At 43.2% G+C, this 20277-nt stretch overlaps 1 protein-coding gene across 6 annotated transcripts in view; it reads right to left on the reverse strand.

Annotated features, from left to right (window-relative positions):
- Nucleotides 1–20277, reverse strand: part of LOC112068287 (bifunctional UDP-N-acetylglucosamine 2-epimerase/N-acetylmannosamine kinase) — a 33478-nt gene that overhangs the window by 4876 nt on the left and 8325 nt on the right. For 3 of the 6 annotated variants that reach the window (XM_070438093.1, XM_024135389.2, XM_024135388.2), the window contains exons 2-10: nucleotides 9849–10060; nucleotides 9241–9487; nucleotides 8586–8793; nucleotides 7606–7758; nucleotides 6801–7013; nucleotides 6383–6470; nucleotides 3109–3322; nucleotides 1602–1731; nucleotides 896–1117 (exon numbers count right to left, since the gene is read on the reverse strand). In XM_070438093.1, the coding sequence (XP_070294194.1) occupies nucleotides 896–1117; nucleotides 1602–1731; nucleotides 3109–3322; nucleotides 6383–6470; nucleotides 6801–7013; nucleotides 7606–7758; nucleotides 8586–8793; nucleotides 9241–9487; nucleotides 9849–10060 (1687 nt within the window). Of the gene's footprint in view, nucleotides 1–895; nucleotides 1118–1601; nucleotides 1732–3108; nucleotides 3323–6382; nucleotides 6471–6800; nucleotides 7014–7605; nucleotides 7759–8585; nucleotides 8794–9240; nucleotides 9488–9848; nucleotides 10061–15237; nucleotides 15440–16075; nucleotides 16219–18433; nucleotides 18529–20277 lie in introns of those variants that run through there. The other 3 variants (XM_070438092.1, XM_024135387.2, XM_024135390.2) reach the window with 3 other exon arrangements.

The raw sequence follows: 20277 nt of genomic DNA on the forward strand, positions 1-20277 counted from the left end.
TGCATTAGTTAAAAATGTCCGCTTTTGGAATGTGGAACTTGACTATAGAAAATCATACTATTGTTATGTCTGATATCAAAGAACAGAGGCATGGAAAGAATGTCACCATGCCGGTTTGCAGACAGTCGAAACGTTTCAAACCCCGAACAATTATGCGCAGGTGTGTCTGTAAACTGTACTTACAAAACACGTTTGACATGGGTGAATTATTTTGTCGTCGGTGAAATAGATTATCCGACAAATAGCTATTAAAGGCTTTTTGGCGTGTATAGCCTATTGATCGACTAACCAGGTGTCGCAACGTTAAGCTTTAATTAAGCTGTCATTAACCTATGATTTACACATTAGCACTGCGTTAAGAGATTATATACAAAACATGTGCTTTCATCGTTGCTATCGTTTCCAATGCCTCATAGATTAAAAATGTCATTGTCCTCAGGAAAAGTTCTCAAGTGAATTAAATAGAGATCATAATAGTATCCGTAGCATTGTCAAAACATGGTTACGSTGAGTTTTTTYCCCTTTAGTCGCTCACTTTTRTAAAAACRAAATCWAAATGGTTTGCAAATGCCTCAAAGACAATCCCTCATTCAACAGTGGGTAGACGTGGAGGACTGTGTTCCAGGACACAAATCCAGTTTTCAATACCTTTTCAATACACTCAAAATGAAAAAGGTAGACTGACTGACATCTGATTGCCTAGTTTCGATTGGTCTGTTATGCACGCGATYCACCCACACAGTCATTGTTTATCCATCTCATCTGGGTGTGGAATGTATTCTTAACCTTTGCAAATAATCTAACTTAGAGTTAAAAGGTTATAATGACAGTCGTGCATATTTCATAGAAACACAATGAACAGAAAATGAATCAGCAGAATGAACGGTAATAGTACCTGTTCCAGTGATGATGGTGACAAAGTTCTCYACTCCTTTGCCGTGGCCAAACTTYTTCTCTGCCAGGGCGGCACAGTTGCCGTCGTTGTCGACCCAGACGGGCAGGTGGAGGGCGTCAGAGATGGGGGTGCGGATGTCRATGGAGCTCCACTCCTGGATCAGCTTGGTRGAGTGGAGGATCACACCCTCCTGGGGGTTCACCCTGCCCCCAGTCGACACACCTGAGGGTGGAGGAGAGCGAATCAGATCCTGTCAAACTAGGGGTCTTTCCCTAGTAGCTACTAACAAGTTCTTCATTGAGGAAAAATGTACTTACGACTGTCATATGTGGTCGTCTCATCTAGCTACCTCAAGATGAATGCACTAACTAAGTCGCTCTGGATAAGATCGTCTGCGAAATTACTAAAATGTAAAAAATGATTATATAGTGAGAAAACTAGGGTCTACACAGACTTTGACGCAAATTTATTGTCGCTGAGCACAACAAACTGTGGCAAGAGATTGTGACGTTTACGCATTTAAAACATTGAATAAAGTGAAGTTATTTGACACAAGTACAGTGAAATGGTTCAATTGCAAGCCCCGCCCAACATTTGGTATAGTCTATGTGCTTCTTGACARATTCGCATAAGAAAAGGTTGCCATATTCAAGTGCAATTCAAAACATAAAAAGGGACATTTCATGAAGGAGAGAAAGCCACATACCCACTCCCAGAATCCGGCAGTTGAGATGAACAGCGTCAAAGACTGCCTCCGCACACATCTTCAGTATCAGCTCGATCCTCGTCTCGTAGTTTTTGGGGTTCGCCTGAGTGTACTTCTTCACTATCTTACCCTACAATTCAAAAATAGGTATTCAAAAAAAATCTGACCAATACACTAATATTTCAAATAAAATGTTCTTTAAATAACATTTTATTTTATTGTTGCCCATATATAAAATAACAAAGTATATGCCATTTAGGAGACGATTTTATCCGAAGCGAGTTAGTCATCCTATCGGTGGCCCCAGCAGAGCTCTCCCCCACAACCATACAAGTGTCTTGCTCTACCAACTCAGCCACAGAGAATCAACAAGTTTTAAATTGTTGCCCACAAAGAYATTTCATGCAGATCAATCCACTTGTTCAACACAATCAACCCATAAGTACAGTTGGTACATTATTTGATAAGGAAGGCCACACAAGGAAAGGAAAACACAATGTGTTGGTTGACAAGWCRGTGCTTGTCTGACGTCAGCGATTTCTTTAAATATATCAGCGTCTCAGAAGAATGTTATACCTCACAGCCACTTTCAGCTGAGCAGCACATGCTCATGGTGTTACTCACGTAAAATCATAAATCAAATGGAGCCTAATCAAGATAAAAAATGTGTTAAAGACAGACGACTTCCGTTAGGCTGAAGAATGATCGGTTGACTGTTGACTGTTGACATTCTAATCCAACCACAAGATATGACTTCTCACTGTTGACATTTGTGTTCAACTCCAACTTACTCACTGACGAAAAGCAGTTTTAGACCATACACATGCCCGCGACAAATAATAACAAATTACATTTCTATAGCGCTTCACACAATCTGAAAGCGCTTCAAAAGCTAAAAATAAACAAGCAATGCATCATGAGTAGCCTGGCTATGGTTAGGTCAACCAMTAGAGGCCAAGTCTTCGAGCGCATGCATCCTCCAAAGATGGAGAGGGACAGTTCATGGCTTGATCAGGCTAGAAATGGTACAGGCCYGGGGCTTCTTCCATGAGAAGTGCAACGTTACAAAAATAGAACAGAATTGACTTCATTCTTGGTCGTGTTGAAAGGCAAATCATTTCAGCGCTGTACATCATGCCATCTTGGTATGGTAAATCTTTTTATCTGAAACTTTTCTAGTTCCATCGATCATTTCTTTAGTACACTTCTAGGGACCTTTGGTGGTTATGGGCATTCTACACTATCAAATCACCATTACAAACCTGAACTAGTTGGGTGTAGTGGGATGATGAACCCACATGGATGTTTAGACAGAAATCTGAGAAGCACACGGCAGTGAGAGAATAGATGGATAGTGAAATGTACTGTATGTTTATTTTGCTGATGTATGACCAGGAAGAGGATTTATGCTTTTAACCAATCCCGACTAATAATGGTAAGATAATTAAGAATAATAAATCTAACATGCAGTGTACCCCCCCCCCCGACCGCACCACTACCACCGTACCCTCATGCTGACGATGGCCACACGGAGGTTGGTCCCCCCCAGGTCGACGGCTAGCGCGCTCTGAGTCTCCAGGATGTGGTCGATGTCTTGGGAGATGTCCCACTCCTTGACGGGGGGGAAGCAGAAGGTCTTCTGCAGCGGCTCATCAAGGTCGATGGTCTGCAGGAACTTCATGATGCGAGGCACCGCATTTCCGTCGCCGTAGATCTTCGAGCTGGTGAGGGGAAAATCACACGGGATGAAGAAGAGGGAAATTTTAGTGAGATTTCAGTTCTATATGAAAAATGTTAGTTGTGAGGGTTACTATAAATAAATACATGCTACCGTTCAAAGGTTTGGGGTCACTTAGAAATGTCCTTGTTTTTGAAAGAAAAGCACATCTTTTGTCCATTAAAATAATATCAAAATGATCACAAATACAGTGTAGACATTGTTAATGTTGTAAATTACTATTGTAACTGGARACGGCAGATTTTWTATGGAATATCTACATGGGCGTACAGAGGCCCATTATCAGCAACCATCACTTCTGTGTTCCAATGGCACGTTGTGTTTGCTAATCCAAGTTTATCATTTTAAAAGGCTAATTGATCATTAGAAAATGCTTTTGCAATTATGTAAGCACAGCTGAAAACTGTTGTTCTGATTAAAGAAGCAATAAAACTGGCCTTCTTTAGACTAGTTGAGTATCTGGAACATCAGCATTTGTGGGTCCGATTACAGGCTCAAAATGACCAGGAACGAAGACCTTTCTTCTGAAACTTGTCAGTCTATTATTGTTCTGAGAAAAGAAGGCTATTCCATGTGAGAATTTGCCAAGAAACTGATGATCTCACACAATGCTGTGTACTACTCCCTTCACTGAACAGCGCAAACTGATTCTAACCAGAATAAAAAGAGGAGTGGGAGGCCCTGGTGCACAACTGAGCAAAAGGACAAGTACATTAGAGTGTCTAGTTTGAGAAACAGACGCCTCACAAGTCCTCAACTGGCAGCTTCATTAAATAGTACCAGCAAAACCCCAGTCTCAGCGTCAACAGTGAAGAGGCAACGCCGGGATGCTGGACTTCTAGACATTTCTAAGTGAACTCAAACTTTTGAATGGTATTGTATATATATCCCCATCCCTATATATCTTAGAGCTGAAACAGGAGAAGGGAGATTTTAGATCTTCATTTAACAAGCCAAGTCAGGTTTAAAGGTTTAAGAAACACTAAAAGAGCCAATTCTGCCGCAAATATATATATATATATTTTTTTTTAAGGTATAAGTTCTCATTGAAATGGGGAAATTTAAGATGACTTAAAAGGTGACTGCACTGATTTGGCCTCGTTTTGAAGATTTCTCATTAAGAATTGCTAGCGGCTATGACTGAAGCCGAATGAGAGTTGTCTTGGGGGTGTGGTATGTTCGCATGTTATAAACTGAGTGGTTCGAGCCCCGAATGCTGATTGGCTGACAGCCGTGGTATATCAGACCATATTCCATGGGTATGGAAAAACTTTTTTATGCTCTAGTTACATTGGTAACCAGTTTATAATAGCAATAAGGCACCTAATATGGCCAATATGCCATGGCTAAGGTCTGTATCCAGGCACTACGCGTTGCGTCGTGCATGAGAACAGCCTTTAGTTGTGATATATTTGGTATATTGGCTATTTCCACACCCCCGTCGGGCCTTATTGCTTAATTGTACCGTGGCAGGTACGGTTGCTTGTCCCTCCTGAGTCACCGTAGCAACAACAAAGCCACTTCCTCAAAATATTAAAATGGTCAGAATTAATCCGTAATCAAGACATCTGTAATTAAATGTAGAAGTTTTTGCMGAGAAAGTTTTAGTCGCGCAATTCTAGATCTAGCGAAGGTGTTTGGTGCAGTATTTCTCAAGTTGACAAAATGTGCATGATAAACTAGTCAGTACACCGCAGACAGTCTGTTGAGTGGCTACGCACTCAGGACTGATTTCTGGGAACAGTAACATGTCTACAACTTCCTTATCTGCAAGCTGTCAAACTATCGTAAATAAAGCACAAGCTACACGCTGTTTATCAGTGGCCTTCATCACTAAATCACTTGCTAGCTAGCTAAGTTCCAACTCTGTGTTCGTCAATGACGCTGGGAAATAGTAGCCATCAGGCACATTGAGCAGCCAGGCCACAATCAGCTCATCAAGTCACTGGCGAGGTGCAAAGTGTGCGCTTCGGCGCAGTTTTGCTTTTTACAACTTCCTCATCATTACCACAGTGTATCTGTCTGACAGTGTTTAATAGGGAATGATGTTACAAAACAGGTTTTGGGGGGACACTATGCTTACGAATGGGTTTAGGAACACTGACAAGTTCCAGTTGAGAGACAAGTGCACTCTGATCGTCTCAATGATCATTTTGGCCAAGTAAGTGTCAGACTCGAGTGATTGACACTATCAAACACATCAGCAAGTGGCCACTCCATAAAGGGTTTAGGGCCAAGGGTTATTTCAGCATAACATTGGCGACATGTTCTCTTATGTAAACAAGTCTGAGGTGCTGAGTAATGGGCAGGTCGGTCTCAGTCTGGATGTTCTGGCTGCTATGATTGGATGGAGTGTGCGCAGCAGATGGAGTACAATCAGCACTGTCCTTTCTTTTCTGTTAGTGGGCACTGGGCACGATCGTAATCCATCCCCAACTCACCAGTATGTCATGACAAACTCCGTTTTGGACTTTGACCAAAATGATCTTATTTACAGTTTGTAGTCAACTTTGACACTAGAATGAATGTTTCTGACTCGTATCGATGCCACATGGGCCGTTTAAAACCAAATAAGTTGGTTCTAAGCGGCAGTTCACCTTTAAGTTCAGTTCAGAGTGATTCTGAGTTTCTGTAACACACACTTTCCAGTGTTCCGTTTGTGACACTCAAGGTGCAGGTTGATGGTCACTAGACTTGATACGGAATGTTATGGATTATTCTCCTATCTGTTGATAATGATTGACGCCAGACTGGAAGTACAAGGACCGAGGACACGCTGATTATTCACTGTTGTATTGTACTGATGACATCCTGTGAACACTGTGATTCTGTACCAGCTGAAAAATTCACTGCCTTTTGTTTTGTCTTCCTACAAGCCTCTCGGGCTGGTGTTTACAGAACATTTGGTGCTGTCTGATTAGGATAGAAAGGCCCCGTCTCCAAGAGGTCAGTTAGACATTTTCTCTGTTTCTGGGCTGGATGGTGTCTCCCTGTTGCAACTTGTAATAAGCCCTTTTTCTAGAGGTTACGCGATGATGCTTACCAGGGGTATCTCTTCCCGAACTGCAGCTCCAGGGCATGGTAGATCTTATTCTGAGTGTCTGCGTCTCGGACATGGAGGACGTTTTCACCTGGAAATAGAAAATACAGCTCAACATCCTATAAGCATTCATAATGGGACGACTTGAAGAAGGACAACAAAGCAATCACCATACACTCATACTGTACTGGCAAATTACAACGAAGAACTATACCAGGAAATATACAATGAAAAGTAACACTGGTAACCACAAGTAGGCCCCCTAGCCTGCTCCAAATGGAGGCCACGCTTGCCTCCAAAATGGCACACAATTTCTCCATTTAGTGCACTACTTTTGACCAGGGCCCATATTTGAGCACTATATAGGGAATAGGGTGCCATTTTGGACTAAAAGGTCATGAACATTAGTAGACCCCCCTACCAGTCTCTCTCCCAGTCTGCCTGGACCCCAGGTTGATGACGGGGGTCCCGAAGGCCCCTGCCTCTCTGACGCCACAGCTGCTGTTGCCGATCATGGCCCCAGCGTGACACACCAGCTGGATGAACTGCTCGAAGGGCACGTGCTTCACCGCCCGGAAGTTAGGGTGCTGCTCCACGCCCTTCTTCCTCATCACGCGCACCATCTCCTTACTTCCTGTTGGGGGTCGTCACGGAGACGGGACGCCAGGAGTTACAAGACGGAACGGAGAAGACTGTGGGATGTCTAATTTAACCGACTCCTACACAGTCTACACTTGGACATTCAACTGAATCAACTGCAGCCATTTCTTGTTTTGCCGTAGTGTTTCGTTGGATTTGAAGTACTGTACACTTGGTTTCTAATCCTTTCTGGGGACGTTCTACGCCCTTCAAACCAGTCCTAGCCCTAACCATGAGACAGACTGAAGGATTCAGCCCTAGACACTAAATTGCCTTAGGCATTTACTGCACATTATGTTGGCATTAGATGAGACACTTGCGTGTAAGATGAAACCCAAAACATGTCATGCTTGTTTCTAGCCAATTACAGAGGCGGGAACATGTATTAGATCTAAAGAAAAAAGACATGCAGCTGAACTAGATAAGCAGATCCCTTCAACAGAGCAGCCTTCTCACACTATTGACCAAGGGAGGGTTGACACTGTAGCTCCAGCTCCACGATGTGCGTGTGGGGTTGCGCAATACGACGGCGCAAACAGGAGCGAAATGAGGAAAGGGCGACRAAAAATTGAGAATCCACCACTGACCTGCGTCTATGTTGGGGAAGAGGACGAGTGTTTTCTTGTTGAAGGAGATGAGGGCGTCCAACATCAGCTCGTAGATCTTGACGGAGTTCTTGATGTCGGTGGTGACCGGGTGCTGCAGGGCCACGATGTAGTCGTGCTCCTTCACATTGTCTCCTGTGGATGACATTTAGAACATTCTCAGCATTCTAGTACTTTCTGAACAGGGGGAAGTCAACAGTCTACCGCTGCCACTGTTCTTTCTGCTCTGAAGGGACTAGCTAAAAGCCCCATAAATCTATGAACTGATTTAACAATATTCTTATGATAACACGTTTCCCACATCTTTCCACACTGAAGGTACTATGCACTATACCACTGTCTTAAAGTTGGTGATAAAAGGCTGGCCCTTTCAACCTGATTGGACTGCAGCCCTGTCAATCACCCTTTACTGAAGCCTCCCCTCATTCCAACCAATCAGGTCGCTTGTACGCATTCCAGGGCACCGCCTACTCACACACCACATTAGGGTGCGTTACCTGTATCTCGAGAAGACAAGTTGTTGGGATGCTGACAGACTTTTCACATGCTGTTTATAGTGGGTTGATGTTGGGTGTAATACCAGCCAGTGTCAGATATAACTATATGACAAAGACACTGCGACTTTGTCACCTTGGTGATGTAAAGGCAGGCCATGAAACCTAAAACAAAAACGCCATCACTGTCCTCAGTCCAGGTAACTGTAGCCGACTAGGCCATCAAGGTCAGTACTAAGAGATCTGCTGCATATTCAAATAGGAGTTCAAAGCTGGTGCTGTGCAGAAACTGTAGCCGTCTTAGGGAATTACAACCAGTGTCATGCAACCAAACTGTCTGACCAGGAAAAACTCTGGGCCCTGGAACCTGGCTATTAGTCTGGTATACTGCATTGAACTGCGTTCCCCCGCTGAAAAAGTTTGAACCACACTGATTTAGGGGTTAAGGATAGTTACTACAATACGTACCGAGCCAGTTCCTGATGATGTCCATGTAGTCGTCGCGGTGATGGGCGGCCAGCAGCTTGTCGTAGGAGGGGCAGCCCGCCAACAGGATGCGAGTGTGGTCCTCACACATGGCGATGAGGTGCTGTTCGGCGGTGCGGGTGCAGCAGGCGTGGTAGTGGGCCAGCTTGGAGATGGCGTGACGGATCGAGTCGTCGATGGTGCCGCTCACCTTGGGAATGGGAAAAGAGGAAGGATCAGACATCAGGATAAGAAGTCTGTATTGTCTCTGTGGCGGTTCGTTGAGTGTTTGAAGCACTGCCATTGCTCTTAGGGAACAAATAGTCGTTTTTATTGAACCAAGACCATCATTATCTCTGTTATGTTGCCTTCTTTGGTTTCCAGGACTTCTGTGTATTTTTGGTGACCTCGTTATTTTTTATGGTAATAAGCAGGTATTAACTCAGTAATTACATTGTTAAATGGCAATTACACGGTAAATAGTAACTAAAATACACAAAACGACATTTAAAAAACATCCTATATCAAATACCAGGTAACTACAAGTGGAGGGAGCAACCAATATTTTAATCTAGTTATATTCAGCTCCCAACACAGATATACCTTACTTCCTCAAAAAACCTTCAGATATATGACATCACTTCCTCCATCCCCTCACCTCTCCTCCCTCCAGGTGCAGGATGCGAATGTTCATCAGAGCGGCAGCAGTTGCCAGGGCGAGGGCGTCGAAGCGGTCGCCGTGGACGACCAGAACGTCGGGACGGAGACGGTGGAGGACATCTGGCAGCTTGACCAGCGCCAGACCCACTGACTCCACCATGGCTGCCTCGTCCTCCCCACGCACGATGGTGTGCAGCTTGGAGCCGATGTCAAAGTCATCCTGCTCGATCATCCGGAACGTGTTGCTAAAGGAGGACAAGGTGGTCAAACCAATAATTTCATTCATGAATGAATACATCCTATTAGACAAATAAAAAATACATGAGGTGGCTTCAACTAAGTGAAATGAACAATAAACAAAATATCGTCACAGATAAAAACACAAATTCAGACTTATTTCCATTGTGGTCCTCATTAAGGACAGGAGTTTTTCCTGGTCAGGGCAAGCAATCAGAAAAAACTTGAGACATGATGACTCAATTAACACTTCTTCCTTATAGTGCAAATAAACAATGACCGTCATTGTAAAAACATTGTCAAATAGTCATGATTTCAGTGGATCAGGAAAAACTAGTTCCAGCACACCCACCTTCAGCTCAAACTCACCCATAATCATCAATGAGATGTGATCCCAGCACCACCACCTCCAGCTCAAACTCATCCGGCTTGGCCTTGATCCCAAACATGATAGGTGCCAGCTTGGAGTAGTCTGCCCGGTTACACGTCGCCACACACACCCGCAGCTTCCTTGTGGCTTTGCTCTCCTCCATCTTGTCAGTCTTCTCTCTCGTCCTCTGCATTCTCAGATAGTACAGTTCCTGGTGAGCAGAAAGAGAGAGAGATGGTGTTCAGAGTTGAGACGCTGGAATGTCAGTCAAAGGAAGCTGTGATGAAAACAGTGAGGTTTATAGGAGTGGCCTGTGGCCCGATGCTCCTCATCATGTTCTGTGAAGGGAGTAGTACACAGCGTTGTGCGAGATCTTCAGTTTCTTGGCAATTTGTCACATGGAATAGCCTTCATTTCTCAGAACAAGAATAGACTGACGAGTTTCGGAAGAAAGTTCTTTGTTTCTGGCCATTTTGAGCCTGTAATCGAACCCACAAATTTTGATGCTCCAGATACTCAACTAGTCTAAAGAAGGTTTTATTGCTTCTTTAAATCAGAACAACAGTGGGCTTCCCGGGTGGCGCAGTGGTCTAGAGCACTGCATCGCAGTGCTAGCTCTGGGTTCGCGCCCAGGCTCTGTCGCAGCCGGCCGCGACCGGGAGGTCCGTGGGGCGACGCACAATTGGCCTAGCGTCGTCCGGGTTAGGGAGGGTTTGGCCGGTAGGGATATCCTTGTCTCATCGCGCTCCAGCGACTCCTGTGGCGGGCCGGGTGCAGTGCGCGCTAACCGAGGGGGGCGGGTGCACGGTGTTTCCTCCGACACATTGGTGCGGCTGGCTTCCGGGTTGGAGGCGCGCTGTGTTAAGAAGCAGTGCGGCTTGGTTGGGTTGTGCTTCGGAGGACGCATGGCTTTCGACCTTCGTCTCTCCCGAGCCCGTACGGGAGTTGTAGCGATGAGACAAGATAGTGATGACTAGCGATTGGATACCACGAAAATTGGGGAGAAAAGGGGATAAAGAAATAAATAAAATAAAAAAATAAAATCAGAACAACAGTTTTCAGCTGTGCTAACATAATACAAAAGGGTTTTCTAATGATCAATTAGCCTTTTAAAATGATAAACTTGGATTAGCTAACACAACGTGCAATTGGAACACAGGAGTGATGGTTGCTGATAATGGGCCTCTGTACGCCCATGTAGATATTCCATTTAAATTTTTTGCAAAAAAAAATTAAGATTCAGTTTCCAGCTACAATAGTAATTTACAACATTAACAATGTCTACACATTTTTTTATCAATTTGATGTTATTTTAATGGACCAAAAAATTTGCTTTTCTTTCAAAAACAAGGATATTTCTAAGTGACCCCAAACTTTTGAACGGTAGTGTATATATACAGTGGGGAGAACAAGTATTTGATACACTGCCGATTTTGCAGGTTTTCCTACTTACAAAGCATGTAGAGGTCTGTAATTTTGTATCATAGGTACTTCAACTGTGAGAGACGGAATTTAAAACAAAATTCCAGAAAATCACATTGTATGATTTTTAAGTAATTAATTAGCATTTTATTGCATGACATAAGTATTTGATCACCGACAAATACTAGCCTTGTCCTCATGGACAGACACCGGTTCTGATATGGAAGGGCAAGTCTGACAATTATCTCCACACTCATTGGATGCTACCTACGACAACCAATCACAGCTATGATGTTGAAGGCGCACAAGTGAAGGGATCGGAAAAGTAATAGGTCAGAGTTCAGTGCCTCCGCTGCCATTGAATGTAATAAAGGGTTAGAGAGAGGCGGGGGTCATAGGGATTTGCAAAAGCAATAGACATATAGCAAATCGACCACAATGATTTGTCATTATCAACCAGTGGTGGAAAAAGTACCCAATTGTCATGCTTGAGTAAAAGTAAAGATACGTTCATAGAAAATCATTCAAGTAAAAGTCACCCAGTAAAATTCTACTTGAGTAAAAGTCTAAAAGTACTTGGTTAAAAAATATACTTCAGTATCAAAAGTAAAAGTATAAATAACTTCAAATTCCTTATATTAAGTGCGTGTATTTGACCCTTTTCCTGTCCTGCTAAGCATTCAAAATGTTTGATGGTCTGATGAAACCAAGATTGAAATCTTTGGCCTGAATGCCAAGCGTCACGTCTGGAGGAAACCTGGCACCATCCCTACAGTAAAGAATGGTGGTGGCAGCATCATGCTGTGGGGATGTTTTTCAGAGGCAGGGACTGAGAGACTAGTCAGGATCTAAGGAAAGGGTTATTGTGTGTAGATTGATGAGGAAAACAAACAATTTAATCAATTTTAGAATAAGGCTGTAACGTAACAAAATGTGGGAAAAGTCAAGGGGTCTGAATACTTTCCGAAGGCACTGTATATAAACATGCTTCTGTGTGTTTTGTTTGTAAGCTCAAAAATGGACAGGCCTTTGAAAAACAAAATACTTTATCATCATACAATATGGGGCCATCCTGCAGGTGGTTTCTGAAACTAATTCAATCGGTGTGTGAATCCATTAAGTCTAAGTTAAGGAGAGTCTCCTCCCAAGGTCGAGAGAGAAGGCCCTACTGTACACTCCAGCCGCTAACAAGCTACTTGTATCTGTGGTCTCATGTTAACACTGATGTAAATGGTTAAGTTGGTTACCTGGAAGCTTAGCCAGATATGGTCAACTGGTTTATTGAAACTCTACACTCAAACTGTTGTGATATGTTTCATTTGATTACTTATTTTAAGGCACATGACACAAAACCAAGTATAAAATGATATTCACAAAGAAGTAAAGCTTTGAGAAAGTGTACTTAAACATCTCATCCTCTGTAAGCCAGCCTTAGACAATTTTTTTCTTCTACTATTACAGAATGTTTCTGCAGTGAACATATTATGAATGTACTTCAGTGGTGTAAATATCAATGAAGAAAAGTATTGATATAGCCTACTCTAGGCTACGCTGTAAGATCGAGCCAAAGTCTAAAATCAAATTCAACAGAACCAAAAATAATTTTTAAAACGAGTCAGAACTGATACCACGTCAAGATAGATCATAGGATAATATTTACACAGTATAGGCTAACCCCTGATAAGATCAACGTCAACAAAACGATTGTTGACTTCAGGAAACAGCAGAGGGAGCACCCCACTATCCACATCRACGGGACAGCAGTGGAGAAAGTGGAAAGTTAAGTTCCTCGGCGTACACATCACAGACAAACTGAAATGGTCCACCCGCACAGACAGTGTGGTGAAGGCGGCGCCACAGTGCCTCATCAACCTCAGGAGGCTGAAGACATTTGGCTTGGCCCCTAAGACCCTCACAAACTTCTACAGATGCACAATTAAGAGCATCCTGTCGGGCTGTACCACCGCCTGGTACGGCAACTGCACCGTCCATAACCGCCGGGATCTCCAGAGGGTGGTGCGGTCTGCACAACGCATCACCAAGGTCAACCTACCTGCTCTCCAGGACACCTACAGCACCCAATGTCACAGGAAGGCCAAAAAGATCAAGGACAACAACCACCCGAGCCACTGCCTGTTCACCCCACTACCATCCAGGAGACAAGGTCAGTACAGGTGCATCAAAGCTGGGACCGAGAGACTGAAAAATAGCTTCTCTCTCAAGGCCACCAGACTGTTAAAACAGCCATCACTAACACAGTGAGGCTGCTGCCTACATAGACTTGAAATCATTGGCCACTTTAATAAATGGATCACTAGTCACTTTAATAATGTTTACATATCTTGCATTACTCATCTCATATGTACATACTGTATTTTATACCATCTATCTATGCCGCTCGGTCAATGCCCATCCATATATTTATATGTACATATTCTTATTCCATCCCTTCACCCCTTCAATAGAACTGAGACAAGCTGTGAAGTAATAATTGACCAGCAGCAGAGCGGCAGTGTACAAATGCAGCTGTACCAACACCCAGGCAAACAGACTCCTAAAAACAACTGCAGCCAAAAGAACACAACTGTAGAAGTTATGGTGTACTACTAACTACAGGCTAATATTGACAGAAGCGTCAACAAGTAACTCAGCCTGGGCGTTCCTGGAGGTGGTTTAAAAATGGGACCGTGCCAGGCATTATCCTTAAGAAATCCTCTTTGAGGCTTCAACTTCGGAGCAGATGATTGACGGTGATAATAAGTCACTCAACGCAAACTGAGATTTTTTAAAGTTTGGTTTCCCAGACCCAGATTAAAGACTTCTCCGCTGAAAATTATATTTTAAATCTAGGACAGGCTAAATCAAGGCTGCTCACCACAGCATAGTTTTGACACCCAGTAAAAAAAAACAAAAAAAACGAATGTAGTACAGAGCAAGACAGTGGGCCTACATTCAGGCACCTTCACAGCATCCAAACGACTACAAATACTGAAGACGCCTAGCTGACCTTTTCCCAATAAACCTGGGACATCAAGGTATAGCCCGTGAACCACTCTAACTTTCATAAAAAGATATAGCTAGTGACCCAAATGTTGTGACATTCTTGACATAAGGAGTTAAAAGCTCTGATGACCATCAGTTGGCCTCATCAATGTATTAGCCTACAACCGAACATTGTAGTATGTCCTCTTGGAAACAAACCCATTTTATTCAATGACATGTGGAGTGATGAAAGACACGGTGCCTCAACTGAACATGTCACATTCACATCATCTCAAAGTCATAAGTAGTATTAAAAATGATTAGGCTACACTATCAACCAGAAGAGAAACCTTCGCATTTTTCAAATAACTGGCCAACTACCCACAGTACAGTTTGAGCACAGCCATACAAGAAGAACAAAAAAATCCCATTCAACTGCAACATGAAATTAAATCTTTATCCTTTGGTTTGTTGAACAACAAGAAGAGAAACAATGGGCATTCCATGCATTCAGACAGACAGCCAATGTATTCATCACAACATCCAACCAGCACATCCCTTCTCTGCATCTCTCTCCCTGACACACACACACAGCCTGTAGACTACGCCGGATGTCTCACTGAAACGCTAACATGATAGCCAGGCATTTTCCTCCCCGCACTGGGTTGGTTCTTAGGGTGCGTTTACAAAGGCAGCCCAATTCTGATCTTCTTTTCACTAATTGGTCTTTTGACCAAAAAGATCAGCGCTGAAAAAGATTGGATGTGAAAAAAGCTGATGTGATTGGTCAAAAGAAAAAATTATCTGAATTTGTCTGCCTGTCTAAACGTAGCCTTCGAGCCAGAATCCACCCTCCCTCTGACACACACTGCTCTTGTTTCCACTGAAGTGTCACAAGACCGGGGCTGCTTCCTACTCTGAGCGATAAGGGGAGCAGCAACATGCGAGGAGGAAAAAATGAGGATAAAAGCCTCCTTGACTCACATGAGGGTTTCTGCCTATAGGCCTTGAATGCATGGTCAGTCCGCTCCGCGATCCACTCCTCTCCCTCTCTCTTTCAGAGTTCCCCCTCTCTCTATCCTTCTCTCCTCCTTTCTTTGGTCTCTTCCCTTCCCTTCGGATCATTTGAAAGGCTCACTGCAAAAGGCTAGCTGGTCTTCCTCCTAGCCGACAAAGCAGCAGCGGCCTGTCGAGAGAGAGTAAAGAGGGGAGGAGGGGGAGGGGCCTTCCCTCATCTGACTCAAGATAGCCCTGATTGGCTGCTGGGTGAGAGGGAACGGTTGAAGCTTCCTGCATCGAAGCCTCTTACAGCCAGGGCCCAATATATTACAGACTGACTATGATCTCAACAACCCAGATAAATCATTGCTTAATAAGAAATGAGGCCAATAACCATATATTGATAATGAAGCGAAGTCTTTCCCCCCCCCTAATGTTGCAAACCCAGCTTTCTGTTGTCACCCAGAGTCACACCCAAGCTAAAGGCTCGTCACACAATATTTTTAAAAAGCAGGTTTTTAAAGGACAATAGAGTTCAGTCATGTTCTTTGTTGTCGTGGAAAATCAAGTATCATGATTTGTGGTATTGCGATACTGGTACAGTGACAACCATAGGTCTGGGAATCAATGACCATCATTTCCCCCTTCCTAATCAATAAWTATGTCAGTATCAACACATCAGCAGTGAATTATAGACCAAAGGGTTTCTTGACAACACTCTAACCTTAGATGCACTATCAAACCAAATGTAAAAAATTATACAGAATAAAACATTTCTAGAACATTTCTACATTCTTGAAGCTTTTCATTGATGGAGTCAAACCTGTTTTTCTTTTGTTTGGAGTCATTTTGTCTGCCTTCCCAGTTCATTKGAGTGGCAGTCACAATAGTTGTAGTAGATATCACTTGGTCAGCCATCCTTTGAAGATGGTAGACCTAGCTTAGCGCTGGGCAATATGGACCAATCTATGGGTGATTCACAATAAGCTTTGTTGTACAATTAAAAAGGTCAAATACACTGCATTTCATATAGTCAGCAATAATCTAATGAATTCAGGGTTATACCTAGCCTAAATATAAGCCTTCCACGACCATAAGATACAATAATTTATTCAATATAGTTTAACTGTTTTTTTTGCAATAATCACTGATCTGACTTTCAAGTATGTCTACGAAAATGTCATTTTCGTTACAAATTTAACCAGAACCCTGCATAACGCGCATTCACTAATAATAACKAACTTCTTGTAGCAGGCATTATAGAAAATTAACACAAGTCACAAACAATCTCGCAAGCACAAGCCCACGTTCTAGTGAGTAGCCAGCTAATCTTTATATTTAAAGTCTAGCCAACTTGGATCTATTTGCTAGCTAACAACAAGGTAGAACAGTTGGAATGTTATGAACACACCCTTCTGTCCAACTGTTTGAACAGCATGCTAGCCTGTCTACTTTGTTCACATCTTGAAGTCAAGTGGACTACCTTGAGAGAACAAGTTTCCAATYCCTTATATAATTGTGTTTTATGCTTATTGCACATTTATAAAAACKGATTAGACAGCTAGTATAACGGTCTTTGGCTAAAATGCTTTCTAGCGAACCGCAATGCCCACGTGCCACAAACTGAGCATTCATTTTCCAGAATAAATGTTCATTAATACTTCCKTTTTAGTAGTGTCTGCTCTGCGCCCAATTTGAGTAGTTCATACATAAAACGGGTATCGTTAGAAAGGCTAACTTCTGTATTACAGTAAAATAATGTTTCAATGTGTTTCGGTGTCCATATGACAAATTCCGTTGGACTAAACCTTAGATGCAAAAAGCGAGTGGAAATCTCGTCAGAGAGGAATGAGTGAAATGGTTGCGGTGCTTGGTGTGTGTGAATGTAAATGTTCACAGCCTACAGTTATTGCACACAGCACAGAAGGGGCGAAGGAACCAAAAACAACACGAGAACAGGCGGACATAAACGCTCATAAAACAACTTGATTCTTGCGATACAATCATTTGGAATATTACGCAAAAACAAATTAATTCGACATATCGCCAGCCCTAGCCTAGTTACACCAAAATGAATAATTAAGTCATGTTGTAGATATTCTTGCCCTGTCTACATACCACCTAGATGAGACAAATGCGAGGTGGGTGGAGGACTGAACATATTATATGCTAGGCACGGAATTCACAGGGACCTCACAATAGATATTATTGTAACGACCCTGGGTTTATAACCGCGGATATCGACTCTGCCACTCGAGCATGCTTTTGGGGCACAGTCGATAGCGCGCTGGACTTCGGACTAGAAGGTCGAGGGTTCGAGACCTGCTCCCTGCCTGTTTCATTACATTGGTGTCAGAAGTTGGATCGGACCTTGCATCCACGACAGTGCGTGTGCTTGGCCAGTGAGCGCGTTCCTATAAGACGTTGAGTCGCAAGCTAGCGCGAGGACGCGCTCTTTGAAAGGAGGGAGTAGTGTAAYGACCCTGGGTTTATAAGCGCGGACATCGACTCTGCCACTCGAGCATGCTTTTGCGGCACAGTCGATACCGCGCYGGACTTCGGGCTAGAAGGTCGAGGGTTCGAGACCTGCTCCCTGCTGTTTTATTACATTATCGCGACACTTAGGTGACGATACCATATGCATTGCTAATCTCAGGAAATCATATGCATTTTATTTGATACTGAGATTGTATTGCGATTTCATGTTCCAAACCCAGATAACGCGCGTACCTTTGGCCGACGTATGTATCTATCTATCTACGTAGTTTGGAGAAGATGTCAACGAGACATCAGAACAGAATGTCGATGTATAAAACAATGTAGAACTGTAAAATGTAGGCATTCTAAATACATCTAAGTCTTGCCGTTTATACAGCGTTTGCTAATTGGCATCTTCCCAATGTATCCTGTATACATCGTGCCTACGTTGGGCAGACATACGTGTGCTATCTGGGGACATATTGCGCACTACGTCTGCTTCAGAGAGCATGAGAACCATTGTTTTGATCAGTCACGAAAAAAAAGAAACTAAAAACATGCTGACTCACTATTGAAAAAGATGAGAGAACAAGCTATAGGATGAATACTGGAGTTGACACAGGCACAGCCGACTATCGCTAGCTAATGCTATCCCCCACCCCATTACTACTACTGTAGATACGCCTAGGTCGTAAACACTTACTGGGTGTGAACTGACATCTGCCAAAGCCAGGAATGTTCCCCATCATGGAACAGGAAGTTGGAACGTAGCCTGCGCATCTACACATGCACGTACACACACGCCTAATTTTCTCATGCAAAAAAAAAAAAGAATTGGCCAATTAAGTAACACAAAATAGGTCCGGCCTTGTAATGAATATTTTACAGGAATTTGATGATGCCATAATCTCCATCTCAGATGCTTGAAGCAATAATGCTGCCGGGAATACTACTAGGCTTATAAAAAAATGTTTAAAACAAATACTGTGCTGCTTTCTATAACCAAGCAAAAAAAAATAACTAATCCCAGAGGGGTTGGGTTAAATGCGGAAGACACATTTCAGTTGAATGCATTCAGTTGTACAACTGACTAGGTATCCCCCTTTCCATACCTATTCTCCCCCGCCCCCAATAAAGCAGTAGGCCAAATAGAATGACAAAAGTATTACCTTACTGTGCAGGCTTCCCCTCTAAAAAACAGTGCAGAAGAAAGAGAGCAAACAAAACTAAAAGGTACTACCAACCTAGCCTGGACTCCACTATTTTAAGCCATAGTCCACTTCTAGCGAGATAGCTGGTTATTGTACCACGTGGTCTGTCGCCCCAGGCTAGTAGTACTAACATATGTTTACTAGCCTAGTTCCAAGAACAGCATAGGCCTAATTACAGTCAGTCACAAATACTTAGGCTAATAATTATAACTAGGCAAAGTCAGTTAAGAACAAATTCTTATTTACAACGACGGCCTAGGAACAGTGTGTTAACTGCGTTGTTCAGGGGCAGAACGACAGATTTTTACCTTGTCAGCTCKGGGTTTTCGGTTAATTGGCCAACGCTCTAACCACTGGRCTAGACAGATACTTCATAATAACAGTTGGGTTCCAGGCATGACATATAACTTAATTCAGCATGGGCTATTGACACACTGGGTGTGGATTGATACAACCAAATGGATCCAGCCAACAAGAAACATGTCAGCTTGTTGAGAAAAATGAAACATCTAGGCCTATCCTGTGTCAGAAACAATTCACAAAATAGGCTACAATCGCAAAGGAAATGACTAGGTTAGTTGTAGCTAGCACCAGAATGATTATGGATACTTTTTTCTTACACAACGTCATGATACTTCAGAAATAGGCTAGATTTCACCTCATGTTGCGACAGAACCCGTTAATCCTAACTCTACTATTCCTATTGGCATGTTCCTTCCATGCCAATATCTGAGTTGAAATAACTACACCCTGCACTGGCACTTCCAAAACGTCACTTGACTAAATAGGTGTAGCTCAGGGCTGAATCAGGTTCCACAACTGGGGTTGGAGTAAAAACCTACAGGAGACTTGAAATTGAGCTCAGGTGTGGCCAAATTGAGCAATCAGGGTAGAAGGGCCTTGGTCAGGGAGGTGACCAAGAACCCAATGGTCACTGACAGAGCCCCTCTGTGGAGATGGAACCTTCCAGAAGGACAACCATCTCTGCAGTACTCCACCAATCAGGTATTCTGGTAGAGTGGCCAGACGGAAGCCACTCCTCAGTAAAAGGCACATGACAGCCCGCTTGGAGTTTGCCAAAAGGCACTAAAGGACACTCAGACCATGAGAAACAAGATTATCTGGTCTGATGAAACCAAGACTGAACTCTTTGACCTGAATGCCAAGCGTCACATCTGAAGGAAACCTGGCACGATCCCTACGGTGAAGCAATGTGGTGGCAGCATCATGCTGTGGGGATGGTTTTCGTGGCATGGACTGGGAGAGACTAGTCAGGACCGAGGGAAAGATGAACGCAGCAAAGTACAGAGAGATCCTTGATGAAAACCTGCACCAG

Source organism: Salvelinus sp. IW2-2015, unplaced genomic scaffold, assembly GCF_002910315.2.
Source record: "Salvelinus sp. IW2-2015 unplaced genomic scaffold, ASM291031v2 Un_scaffold356, whole genome shotgun sequence".
Classification (NCBI taxonomy): Eukaryota; Metazoa; Chordata; class Actinopteri; order Salmoniformes; family Salmonidae; genus Salvelinus; species Salvelinus sp. IW2-2015.